This window comes from Macaca fascicularis, chromosome X (genome assembly GCF_037993035.2).
Source record: "Macaca fascicularis isolate 582-1 chromosome X, T2T-MFA8v1.1".
Lineage (NCBI taxonomy): Eukaryota > Metazoa > Chordata > Mammalia > Primates > Cercopithecidae > Macaca > Macaca fascicularis.
In genome coordinates, this window is record NC_088395.1 from 139,603,216 (window position 1) to 139,616,993 (window position 13,778).

Sequence of the window (13,778 nt, forward strand, 5' to 3'; positions counted from 1 at the left end):
GAAAGAAAGGAAGAAAGATCTCTTTGTAGACGAAGTGGCTGATGAGGTGGCTCTCTTCAATTAGGGAACACATCCCTACTTTGAAAGGTCTTTTTTCAGGCCCGAAGCAATTAATATTATTGGGCACCAAAAGAAGAAACGTTCGTTTTTTGGGTTGTTCTAGATCCACCTGCAAACTGCTTCTTGGGCAGGGGTTAGCAGAGGTGGGAACCCATATATATAAAACATTACTTGGGTATCCAAACTGGTAGAGAATCTTATTTATAAATTAATCAAATGAATTATTCAACATGTTCATTTTGAAATGTTTTTGATAGCCAGATCCTTTATTGTCTTTCCAATACCACTGTATCTCAAATTTTTTAACTGGTTGTCATACTCCAAAAATTAATGTAATAAATATTTTTTCAGGTATGCAAGTATGCCTTGCATGCTTGTATACAGATGCATTCCACAGATGGTAGATATTTATAGAATTCTTGTTTCAGCACCTTTAGAAACTGACTTGATGCCTATATGCCTTATTCATTTAGATAATAAAATTTAATTAAAGGGTTTGATTTCAAGTCAGTCCTTAAGTTTAGAAGCTCAGTTGTGAAGCAAAAACATTGTCTTTTTTAGGCATTCCCAATTGTGACCACAATACTTAAAGTAGCCACAAAACATTATTTTCAAATAAACAATTGGCAAGTTATGTTTTACTCTATGTAAATTCAGCCATATTGCTCCTGTTCACTGTATTCCCATACAACTACATAATTATCTCTTAGGATGACATGAGAATACAATGACTATAGAATAGAGATCAAGTTTGAAAACAAAAATCGTTAGGGTTATATTTAGAAAGTAAATTTCTCAAGGCCAGGCGTGGTGGCTCATGCCTATAATTCCAGCACTTTGGGAGGCCGAGGCGGGCGAATCACCTGAGGTCGGGAGTTCAACCGGTCTGACCAACACGGAGAAACCCTGTCTCTACTAAAAATACAAAATTAGTCGGGTATGGGCGCATGCCTGTAATCCCAGCTACGTGGGAGGCTGAGGCAGAAAAATTGCTTGAACCCGGGAGGTAGAGGTTGCGGTGCGTCGAGATTGTGCCATTGCACTCCAGCCTGGGCAACAAGAGTGAAACTCTGTCTCAAAAAAAAAAAAAAACAAAAAACAAAAAAAAGAGTAAATTTCTCAAAGAATTTAACAATACTAAGGTAGACAGGGACTCTTTTTCTTTCTATTAAGAAAAATTCATACCAAAAGCAACATCAGAAAGTGATTATCCCTGCAATCCCAGTGCTTTGGGAAGCTGAGGTGGGAGGATCGCTTGAGGCCAGGAGTTCAAGACCAGCCTGAGCAACACCGCACAACTCTGTCTCTACCAAAAAAAAAAAAAAAAAAAAAAAAATTACCCAGGCATGATGGTGCATGCCTGTGGTCCCAGCTACTCAGGAGGCTGAGGCAGGAGGATTGCTGGAGCCCAGGAGATCGAGGCTGCAGTGAGCTATGATCGTGCCACTGAGCTCCAGCCTGGGTGAAAGAGCAAGATCCTGCCTCTTTTTAAAAAGAAAGGAGAAAGAAAAAGTGACTGTGACTATTTCACATTGGGTCACATATCTTTGTTGCAAAAGTAAGGGTGTCTGCATCTTAAATATCAAAGTCAAGCTTCTTGGTTTCCCACGGTTAATTCTGAGAATGATGTCCAGAAGAATGCAACACAGGGAAGGCACAACTGCTTACTTCCCTGTAACCTGGGAGGTAGGGAGACGCAAAACAAAGGCAAGCCTTTTCTAGCCTTCAATCCTCTAACCTGCAATCACTTGTCTCTAAAACTTCTTGGTTTGGCTACCCTCCCTATCCATGTTTGTAGGTTCAGTTCTCTAAAGTATCCTCCAACCTTGCAAAGTGAGGCTAACACCAAGGCAGGCTTGAGTCTGCTGTCTGGCCCTTTTTCTCCAAGAATCAACACTGAAACTCAAAGGAAGGGGAGAGGGTTAACATAAAGAAAGTACTTTTCAAACACTAGCAAAGGGCTCTTGACCCTCTTTCTCTTTGGCACAAGTGCACATGCACATGCACATGCATGCACAGATGTCCAAGTCACATGACAGTGTCTTTCTGCCCTTTCAGTAGAGGATGAACATGAAGAATTGTTGAAGGAGAGCAAATGTGCTGGGTGCACCACAATGCAAACAACTTTGATCTGATTCACTGTGCACTGTTTTAGGGAGTCTGACAAAAGTATGTCCAAGATTAATAATGGTTGCTGGGGTTGGCAGAAGTTCAAGAATCAGATATTATTCCTTCAATTTATAACAATCATCTCCCCACTTACCCTCAACTCCACCCTTATATGCCCCAATAAATATTTGCAATTTATGATGAAAATATCAAAGAAGGAGTGAACAAAAACATACTAGAAAGAATTGTTTCCTGACAGTTTATGGCCTGGAGATGATAGAGAGAACAAACAACATAATGAATGCAATCAATCAACTAATCCTTATTATCACCCAATTCTAATATGAAAAATCCCATGAGCACCTGTTTTTCCTAATAAACCATGCTTTAGAATCTTTATCTTCACTCTGGTGAATGTAAGTTTTCTAACTAGAGTGACCCGTGTATCCTGGCCAGTCCAGGACAGTCCTGGTTGCTTATTAACAATTAGTAATACTTGGCCAGCGTGGTGGCTCATGCCTGTAATCCCAGAACTTTGGGAGGCCAAGGCAGTCGGATCACCTGAGGTCAGGAGTTCAAGACCAGCCTGGCCAACATGGTGAAACTCAATCTCTACTAAAAATACAAAAATTAGCTGAGTGTGGTGGCACATGCCTGTAATTCCAGCTACCAGGGAGGCTGAGGCAGGAGAATCGTTTGAGTCTGGGAGGTGGAGGTTGCAGTGAGCAGAGATCTCGCCACTGCATTCAAGCCTGGGTGATAGAACAAGAGTCCGGGGAAAAAAAAATTGGTGACACCTGTTGTCATCTGAGCCCGGGAAGTGGAGGTTGCAGTGAGCGGAGATCTCACCACTGCACTCAAGCCTGGGTGACAGAGTGAGACTCTGTGAAAAAAAAAAAAAAAGTGACACCTGTTGTCTGTGAATAATTTGCTAATAAGCACCTCTTGATTTAGACAGTAAGTGTCCTGTTTGGACAATAAATTATATGGTCACCCTAACTGTAGATAAACTGTGAGAGGCAATCAGGCGTCTATTTTCATGTTTGTAGTGCTGTCCAGTTTTTATGCTGTCCATTCTTCCAGTCCTCAAAACAATCAAATGGCCTCGGCAGAATCTGATGTTGTTGTGCATCCAGGCTTTTTAGCAGAGGCTGACATTTGGCTTTCTCTTTGAGGGCCTAAAGTTGACAGCACTAAGACCAGCCTTGCTAAGACCACTTTGCCCCAGTATATTTATGTTTCTTCCCTGGTATCAACTTATGGAAAGGTAGAGGTGGTAGGGTCTTCAAGAAGTTTTCAGATTTCATTTGGGGGAGGGGAGTGGCAGTGAAGGAGCAGCGGAACCCTTTTCCCCTTGAAATCTTGCTCAGATCCCCACTGTGTGAAGTCAAAGAAAGCAAAGACTCTCTGGTGGAACTGGGAGGTAAAGGCACAATTGCACAGTCTCACCCACAGAAGACTTCTTTCTCCGTTGCTTCTGCTCAAGGAATCCCCTAAAGCTAGATCCTGCTCAGCTCAAGAACAGAGTCTATCGGCCAGGCGTGGTGGCTCTCACTTGTAATCCCAGCACTCTGAGAAGCCAAGACAGGAGGATCACTTGAGGCCAGGAGTTCGAGACCAGCCTGGCCAACATGGTGAAACCCCATCTCTACTACAAATACAAAAAATTAGCCAGGCGTACTGGCACACACCTGTAATCCCAGCTACTAGGGAGGCTGTGGCAGTAGAATTGCTTGAGCCCCGGAGGTGGAGGGGAGGGTGCAGTGAGCTGAGATCCTGCCACTGCACTCTGGCCTGGGCAGCAGAGCAAGACCTTGTCCCTATCTCCAAAAAAAAAAAAAAAAAAAAAAAAAGAACAGAGTCTATCTAGTTCAATTTGCTGAATTTCCCAATGAGGAAACAGGTTCATTTCATCAGCTCCTGATCACATATTACAATTTCACTTTCTGTATTGGTAATCCTACAAAGTCATGAGTCAACAGCAGTGTGGTCCACACTGATTGTCATAGAAACCTATCTTCCAAAGATCTCTGGGTATACCTTCTACCAAGGAAACATATGCTCACAGAGATTAAATGCTTTTCTAGATTATAACTAGTAGGCTCATAGTTACACAAAACCACCAAATGTGGAGCCTGTGTGTGTATGTTTGTTTGTATAGAAAGGAAGTAGAATAAGAGCTAAAAGGGGTATGGCAGTATTAACCCACTTTTAAAATTAAGATTCCTGAGTAAACATATATTCCCCCTTCTAAGAATAGCTACAAAAGAAACCACAATAATAACGATAGGTGAAGATTCTGATCACAGGATTGTTTAGTAACTCTAAAATGTACATGTGTAAGGACAAAGTATGGGACAGAAGAGGTAAGACAGGAACAAAAGGCTGCTATTGAGCCAACAGAATTCTGGTGATTTATTTTTCTACCTTTCCCAAACGTTCTTTTAACATGAAACAAAACAAAACAAAAACAAAAACAGAGAAGACAAAGAGTGCTTACCACGGAGACCTTGCTCACAACATCTCCGGCAACTGCTAAGCCTTGAGCAAAAGTACGGGCTGCTACAAATGCACGAGTAACCTGGAGCTTCAGTTTGCGAGGGACATCTCCGAAGGGCTTCAGCTGCTCCGTATACTTGCTCACACATTCCAGATACTCATCTGTAAAGTGGTACTGGGAGTTCACCAGGCGGAACATCCGCTCCAGGAGGCGAGCCCAGAAGTCATTTAGCATTTCTTCCAGGTTCACATTTCCCACCACGTAGTAACGCTTCAATTCTACGAAGAGATCTTTAAATAGCTCAGAATTTTGCATGTATAAATGGCCATATGTCTTCACAAACATATCATTCAGGGATTTCTCTGCATTTTCAAGTAGTTCTTTGAAGAATTCTAAAACCAACACCAAAAAAAAAAAAAAAAAAAAAAAAAAAAAAAAAAAAAAAAGAAAGAAAAAAAGAAAAAGAAAAAAAAAGGAAAAACGAAAGAGTTTTCAGTATTTAAATAACTGCTTTTCCAGTAAATTTGAAAACGAAAAAAAAAACCCACAATTAAATTGGAAAACATGTTTGTATATAGGGTGAATTTCCTTTGGGGAATGTGGCATCTCAGATCCTTTGCCAATGAAAGGAAACCTATGTCACAAAGTCACTTACATAGGTGTCTGAGAGAGGAAAAAAATGAAAATTTAAACTAGCAATTTCTCAGGAGTCAGTACAATACACACATTCTCTCATTCTCTCTCTCACTTTCTGTCATAGGTGGATAAAGAAAAACTGGAAAAAAATGGGCACATGAAGTCTAAAACATGAGATTTCCCTCAACTTTTTACTTAAGAATCTAAGCCAAAGTTAACCATGCCTTCTAATTGTAACCTAAGAGCAGGACAGGTGTCTTCAAAAAGTTGTTATTTTACTTGGGCCTGAATTTTTTTTCATTTCTCCTTTTTACTTATCTATATGATCATGCACTATAGCTGCCTGGAAAATGCTTGAGGCCAAAAAACATCATCAAACACCCCTACAAGCAAGCACATAAGTTTTCTGAAAATAAGTTCCTGGGTGTTTCTCTGTGACAGTAGTACAAATTGGGAGTATCCAGCTTGATCCTGGGTTTCTAAAGGATTTATACAATAACATCATGAGACTCTTTTCAATGTTCCTTCTGATTGTGTGTGTGTGTGTCTGTGTGTGTGTGTGTGTGTGTGAGAGAGAGAGAGAGAGAGAGAGAGAGAGAGAGAGAGAGAGAGAGAGAGCATGCATAATGGACTTAATAATAAATATAGTATATTTATGAGACAACATGAAAAAACTGAAAAATGTAAATGAGAATACCTGGTTATTTCAGATTTACTTTTTGGCCACCATACAGCCACAGACTAAGTGTTAGATATTTTAATCTCTTAACTACAAATGGCAAACTAGTTTTCTCCTGAAGCTTTCCTCAGAAACTTCAATGAAAAAACAAGCCAACAGTGTATCTGTAACATTAATCATTCTTAAAGAATCTCTTGCCTGGTATAAAAATAAACACCTCATGATATCAAGTTTATAAGCAGGAAATATAACAAATACCAAAGCAAAATATAAGGACCACATCAAATAAGAAACTGCCTCTGAGTAAATATGGAACAGAAAAGAAAATATGACACCTACTTCAAAGCCAGAACATTGGTGAGCTTATCAAAATGCAATAGTCCTACAAAACCATTCTCTTCTCACGTTGGGTGGACAACTCAGAGACTGGCCACTAATTCCAAATAGCTTTTCAAAATCTGGATGGAGGAAACTGAATACTTTTGCAGGGAGATGTATGTGTGTGACTTTCCTGACATGCCAAGAGATTCTATACTTATGTCTCTCAGCCCCTAACTCATCACTTAGTGGTTCCTTGAGGCCTAAGGATAAAGTCCACAGTCCTCCCTGGTTCCAGCTTTTCAAACATTGTAGGTATGATTTGTGTGTGTGTGTGTTTTTTTTTTCTTTGCTTCTCTCCTTTTCATCTGGTTCTTTTCCCTACTATTGCTTGCCTTTTGTTTACTGGGCTTTCTTCAGAGAAACAAAGGGAAACAGACTTTCTCTGCATAGTAAACAAATAGACAGGTCAACTCATCCCCATTACAAGTGTGCGGCCTGACATTTTAACCAAAGCTCTCTCCCTGAAAGTGAGAGGGCAGAAACTGCACAAAGAGTTAGGAGAACAATAAAAGAAGCATACCAATCAGCTACCTGGGATGGCCTTTTATTCTCTCCAAAATCCCCTGAGTGGTTCTCAAAGTGTGGGCCTGGGACCAGCAGGATCAGCATCACCTGGGCACTTGCTATAAATGCAAATTCTCGGCCCCACCCCAGACTTACTGAATCAGAAACCCTGGAGGGTCCCTTTTGCTGTGCATCATTCCATTTCTACTAAGGGCACTCTCAGCAGCAGCTAGGCAACTGGCTTGTCCAGGCCAAATGGTTTGGTGGACAGGCCAAAATTTTCAGCTATCTGTGATTCCGATATACCCTAAAGTTGGAGGACAACTGCTCTAGCTGCTGAAACTTCTCCCATTTCACCTATCAGTTGCAAGCACCAACAACTCAGGGGCTGTGTTGAGTGTGAAGCTGTCAGGGTAAGCATTAATGTTTTAATTAAGAGAAAATGTCTTTCCAATGAATTGTGTTTTTTAATAAATTTGTTGCATTCCTAGGAATGACTTTTTTATTGTCTTGGGGACAAATTTTCTTGTGTGGAACTCTCTCAACTAAGTGTTAACATAGATGATTAAATGTACGCAGTACTTTTCTAGAGTTCAAAGTTAAGAAGGGACCTTAAATACCATCTGGTCCAAGTCCCACACCATGCTTGAATTTTGCTACCAGCCTTGCCAAGTGGTGATTGCTCATGGAGGGCATTAAAGGCACATGTAGGTTGCGTTATTACATGACCAGTGTGTTGCACACATAGCTATTATATAGTGGAAAAATAAAGCCTTGTCATCATTGAGAATAATATGCAAGCCTTGTGTCAATCCAGTGCTATTAATATTTCATGACCAAAAAAAGTGGATTCCAACAGCAACCACAGGTCCTTCCTTATATTGAATTTTTATTATATGGCTCATAAAATTGGCACATATCAGCAGAGACTGGACATTCAGAATTATTTGACTTGTGCTTTCAGACTCATTTAGTAAGTAATTCCCAAAACTCACTTGTATTTTTAAGGAATGTCACCTGGAGTCATGTTGGTTTTTAGGGGTGGGGTGCAGTGTGACATTTCAAGCTTAGTTTTAATTTAAAACTTCTAATAAATGTCAAAGTTTAGCCTTTTGACAAAGTGCCGCAAGTCAAACAAACACTAAATCACTGAACACTTTATGGAAAAAGTAAAATGTTTTCTATCTTGGAGTTCCTCATTCAGGTCAAGAGCTTGTGGGTGGATGTAGCCATATATAACATAGCTACTTTGGAGTATAAGAGAAATGGCCTAATGAACAGGAGACCGATTTGAAACTGACATGCCCCTGTCCAACACCCACCATGGACCATACTTTGGTTTGCATGACTCACATTCTGTCTAGGAAAGTTTCAGAGTGTGTGTGTGTGTGTTTATGCTAGTGTGTACTTTAAGAGCCTAGCTTGGTGCTATATACATACTAAATCCTAATTCATTTCATGACTCAGAAAATTTATTTTCTTTCCTTCACATTTTAAAAGACTCTTTAATGTGGCTACATCAATTGCAAATATAAAGAGCATTTGAGTGAGCATGTGGTTAATAAATGCTTGAGAAATTCTATAAAACTGATATAACGAGTTAAAACGTCACAATTTCTCCAAATGGGTATGCAATTTGACAAGTATGTACTGAGTGGCTCTTATGGGCTCAAATCAAAGCACATGGTGTTTTACCATGCATCTTAACTTTCTCTCTGCCCAATCAGACCATAATGAAAATTTCTGGTAAGACAAATTTCCCCCAACCAATTCACCTTTACCATACACTGCCACTCTCCACATACGGTTTTATGAGAACACCAGAGATTTTTTTTAAACGTCTATAAAATTGTTAATCCCGCACTACATACAAAAAGTTCCTAAATATTCATATATTTAATCTATGAGAGTCAACCAGACAAAAATCAGGGGATCCAGAAGACCCAGACTCATTTCTTTTTAGACGGATTCTTACTAGCCCTGTTACATGGGACTATTCTACCTATGCCTTTTGCCTCAAAGGGACCTCATAAGGATGGCAGACATCTTTTAAATTCTAAAATCCATAGCAATTAGGGACAATATCAACCAAAGCATAATAATTTGCTATTAGAAAGAAGGGGAAAAAATCCTTTTGCATCTGTTCCTTTTATTAAACTAGCAGCTCGCATGTTCTTGCATAATTCTTTCACAGCCCCAATCCTCCTTTCTATTCCCATGACATTTACCTTTACAATGAAGAAAGAAGCATAAATTAGCCATTCAGATCCCGGTCCACAGCCATCAATAGCAACTTCAGTAATCACTGCAATGTTCATCTCCATTTTTTTTTTCAATTATTCTCAGAACTCAGAATCAGGGTCAGATCTTAACTGCTGAAGAAGAGCTGTACAGGCCCTAGACACCTAGCAATCATTGCTCATAATCATTATGCCTGAAACTAATTACAATACACTTGGTGACTAAGAGAGAACCAGCCAAGAGCAATGTAAACCAGGATTCCACAACGATCAAAAGCCAAGCAAATTGGAAGTTAGATCTGTGCAGCAATTGCTTGTATTCATGTAAAAATGTTGCTCAGGGAATCTGTTTTAAGTAAAGCTACTGGTGTCTGAAAGAAAGTTTGAGAGGTGGTGGTTTGCAAGGATTTGAAATATAGCGTCTGTGATCAGGGTTTATTTCCCCTTCAATTTTCAGTTTGAAGGCTTAAGTATATACATTCTAAAGATAAAGCAGCTGCTACTCCTTGAACTCATGAATGGCCACTCAACACAGGGATGGAAATAAACACTGTAACATGCTATGAATCTAAAGCAGGAGGACACAGTGGGGAAAAAACAGGAGATCTCTCACTCAGGGACTCTATGACCCTGCTCGGGGAAAAGGACTAATCTCTCTGAGCCTCTTTTATCCCATCCATAAAATGGGGCTATTATCACTCACCTCATATGGATAATGCTTGGCATAAAGTAGATGCTCAACAAATAAACGTTATTACTAATATGTGAGATAACAGTGTTGTCACTCTTAGAGTTTCTTTGTATCTACAATCATTTAAAAAAATCTTTAAAGACTGGTTTTTATTTTTCCTAGTGGAGTCAAACATTATCTATCTGAGGGTACATAAATGAAGCCAAAGCTGCTGGAGGTCTTCTAAGAAGACCCAAGGCCTTATAAAATTGGGAACTGTTTATCCTAAGGGAAATGCTTAATGGTTCTACCTTCAAAGGTTGTGAAATGTCCCAGATATCTATGAAGGTGGGAGTGACTGCTGGGTGAAAAATAGGGAATGGGGAAACCTCACCCTTGAGAAGAGAGTTTACATTATATTAAACAAGAGAATAACACACGCACCACATATATATAAAAAATAAGAATTAATCAGCAGGTCAACACCCTCCACCCATGTATTTCATTTGCATACTACCTTCTTTGCCAGAAGTCCACTTGGTATAAGGATTGAGCTAGGGAAGTGTAAGTACTTTCCAGTTCTAAAATATAATCATTCTAAATGCAAGTAGTACCAATTTAACATGGGAAAAACTAGAGTGAAAAGGCAAAAATTTTCCATATAAAAGTTTTCTATGTAAATATCCTGTCTTTTAAAAAAGAGAAGAACATCATGTACTTCTGGAACTTCTATCCCCAGCTATTTGTCTTACATCAAACAAACATTCAAAATTCTTGAAATAGGCCAAAGAACCTCCAGTTCTGCTACTAAATGCCACATTAGTTACTCCTTTATAAACAATCAACTGGCTATTGATTAATGAACTAGAATGCATTCTAGAATTAACCCATAACCTTAAGAGATTGGGGCCCTTTTTATTTGATCATTTTTTTTTTTGGTGCTATAAATTACCACCTGGTATTTACATTATTAGGAAGCTGCCTTTTACATAGAAGGATTGATTTTTCTCTTACTATAAATGCTGTACTTCATACCCCTGGTGTGGCATGCAAACATTAAGTTACTAGATCAACAAAAGTGCTGAAAAAAGAAGACTCCTTGTAAATGCTACAAATCATGCCTTTCAAACTTCTAAGAAAATTTAAAGAGTTACACCCATCGACTCTTTCACCTAAGATCAAGTAATTAATGAAGAACAGCAAACATAAGCATCTAAGAATGTAAGGGAAAAAAGGAAAAGTAGCAAGTATTTTACTGACAACCTGAAACTTGGGTTTATCACTATCTCCTCCTGTTTTGCTTTTTTGATAAAGTCTGCATAATTTTTTTTTGTTTTTTAAACAGGCATTTTTTCTCAAGCATGGCATAATCTCACTCCTCAAGAGTGCCTGCTAAGGCATGGTGTACCAAAAGATCATATACTCAACTTACGTTTATCAACTGATAGCAAATCAATATGCTGCTCCTTGGCCAGGTGCAGCAGCTCATGCCTGTAATCCCAACACTTTAGGAGGCCAAGATGGGAGGACTGCTTGAAGCTAGGAGTTTTAGACCACCCTGAAAAGTGAGACCCCATCTCTACAAAAATTTAAAAACTTACCAAGTCATGGTGCTGCATGCCTGTAGTCGTAGCTACTAGGGAGGCTGAGGTGGGAGAATCGCTTAAGCCCAAGAGTTCAAGGCTGCAGTGAGCTATGATTACACCACTGCACTCCAGCCTGGGCAACAGAGTAAGACCCTAACTCTAAGGAAAAAACAAAACAAAACAAAACAAAACAAAAAACCAGGCTGCTCCTTGGTGGACAGGCCAATCACCAGCTGTAGCTCTTATTAGGAGCTATTAGCATATCACAGAGTACTAGAGGATTCTGCCAAAATAAGATCAGCCTTTCTTCCCAAGGTTGCTTTTATTCGTGAACACATTTTGAATGCTAAGGCTCCAAGGGAATAAATACAATGTTTACTGATGGCCCTCATCTTTGGCTAATATGGCCAGGGACACAGGCTCAGTATTGTAAGGTCCCTTTTGCTGGGCATCATTCCATTTCTACTAAGGGCACTCTCAGTACCAGCTAGGCAATTGGCTTTAGCATGCCCAGAGTTCTGTGCATTCAGAAATGCCCAGAGAAGGTTTCAGGCATGTGTAAGTAAGCTAGGGAGCTGGAGGAGCCATTGCAAGTGTTCCATGTTCTCAACTCTATGTGGATCAGTCAGAGAGGTACCATATAGCTTCAAAACACATCTCATAATAGAGTCTATCTGTTAATAATCTAATGTCAAGAGAAAAATCAGGCCAGGCACAGTGGCTCACGCCTGTAATCCAAGCACTTTGAGAGGCCAAGGTGGGCAGATCACTTGAGGTCAGGAGTTCGAAACCAGCCTGACTGATATGGTGAAACTCTGTCTCTACTAAAAATACAAAAATTAGCCAGGTGTGGTGGCATGCGCCTGTAATCCCAGCTACTTGGGAGGCTGGGGTGTGAGAATCACTTGAACCTGGGAGACAGAGGTTGAAGTGAGCTGAGATCGAGCCACTGCACTCCAGCCTGGCCAACACAGTGAGACTCTGTCTCAAAGAAAAAAAAAATCAGAACATGAAACAGCAAATCATTATGATACCAATATGCATGTATGTATATGTATTATCTAGGTACACAAAAAGATGAGGTAAATCACCCAAGAGTTATGGTTGGGTGCTGGGGATCAAGGATAATTTTTTTCATTCTTTCTTTCTTGATTTTGTTCCCTCAGATATTTCAGTGACATTTTATAATCAGAAAAGTGACATACCTTCATGCTTTCAAAAGTAACTTTATTTCCCTTTATTCCCTTCATTCTATTTAACCACTGGAGGATTTGATGTATTTTTCTACTTTTCCAAATTTCACTGTAATACTTAATAAAAAGAAAAACATTATTTTAAAACTTCACCAAAGCAGTTTCCATATTTTTTCATAAAGAAATATGTAATTTTTTTTCCTAAAAAGTATTCCTCATTATAGCAACTTGAAAAATACGGATAGGTATGAAGAAAATACAAATATAATCCCCACTGTTAAAAGACAGTGAAAATGGCTTATCAAATTTCCTTCCTACCTTTTCCCTTGAAAATACATGTTGTTACATGGTTGAAATCAAAATGTATTTGCACCGCGTTCTTATGTAACACTATATGGTTTGTATTTTCTATGTATTTGAAACTTCTTCAGAAGCATCATTTTTTTTTTTTCGAGCCAGAGTCTTGCTCTGTCACCCAGGCTGGAGTGCAGTAGTGCGATCTCAACTCACTGCAACCTCCACCTCTCTGGTTCAAGTGAGTCTTCTGACTCAGCCTCCCGAGTAGCTGGGATTACAGGCGTGTACCACAACGCCTGGCTAATTTTTGTATTTTAGTAGAGATGGGGTTTCACCATGTTGGCCAGGCTGGTCTCAAACTCCTGATCTCAAGTGATCCACCCAATTTGGCCTCCCAAACTGCTAGGATGACAGGCGTTAGCCACTGCGCCCAGCAGAAGCATCATTTTTAATGACTGCAAACAATGACACCACATGGACGGAGAATAATGTAATCACTGTGGGGCATGCAGGCTTATTTCCAATTTCCTACTCCTAGAAATAATGCTGTGATGAACATCCTATTAACATTGTACATAAGTGTTTATGCAGATCTTTCTTTCCTTGGGATACACACCCAGAAGTGGAATTACTAAATCAATGAGTATGAACATATTCAAAATTGCTGACACATTGCCAAATCTATCTGCAGAAAGGTTGTGTCCATGTACCATCCTTGCTGTTAGAGTCATATTTATTACAAGAGTTTCCATTGCTCTGCTAATTCTTTCAAGAGAGAGGGTGATGAAGATGGGTGTGGACAATGAACAAGAAAGGGCTGAAGCCTGTCTGGATAGGGAATTCTCTCAGTCAATCAGCTGGAGTCAGTGCTAGATCAACTAACCCCTGTTCTTTGCCTGGATAGACAGACATACAGAAGCAGA

The 13,778-nt window shown here is 39.6% G+C and overlaps 1 protein-coding gene across 1 annotated transcript in view; it reads right to left on the reverse strand.

Annotated features, from left to right (window-relative positions):
* The window catches only part of GPC4 (glypican 4), a 121,125-nt gene that overhangs the window by 18,905 nt on the left and 88,442 nt on the right, over positions 1 to 13,778 (reverse strand). Inside the window, exon 3 of the mRNA XM_005594606.5 lies at positions 4,670 to 5,061. Within this exon, the coding sequence (XP_005594663.1) occupies positions 4,670 to 5,061 (392 nt within the window). The remainder of the gene's footprint in view (positions 1 to 4,669; positions 5,062 to 13,778) is intronic.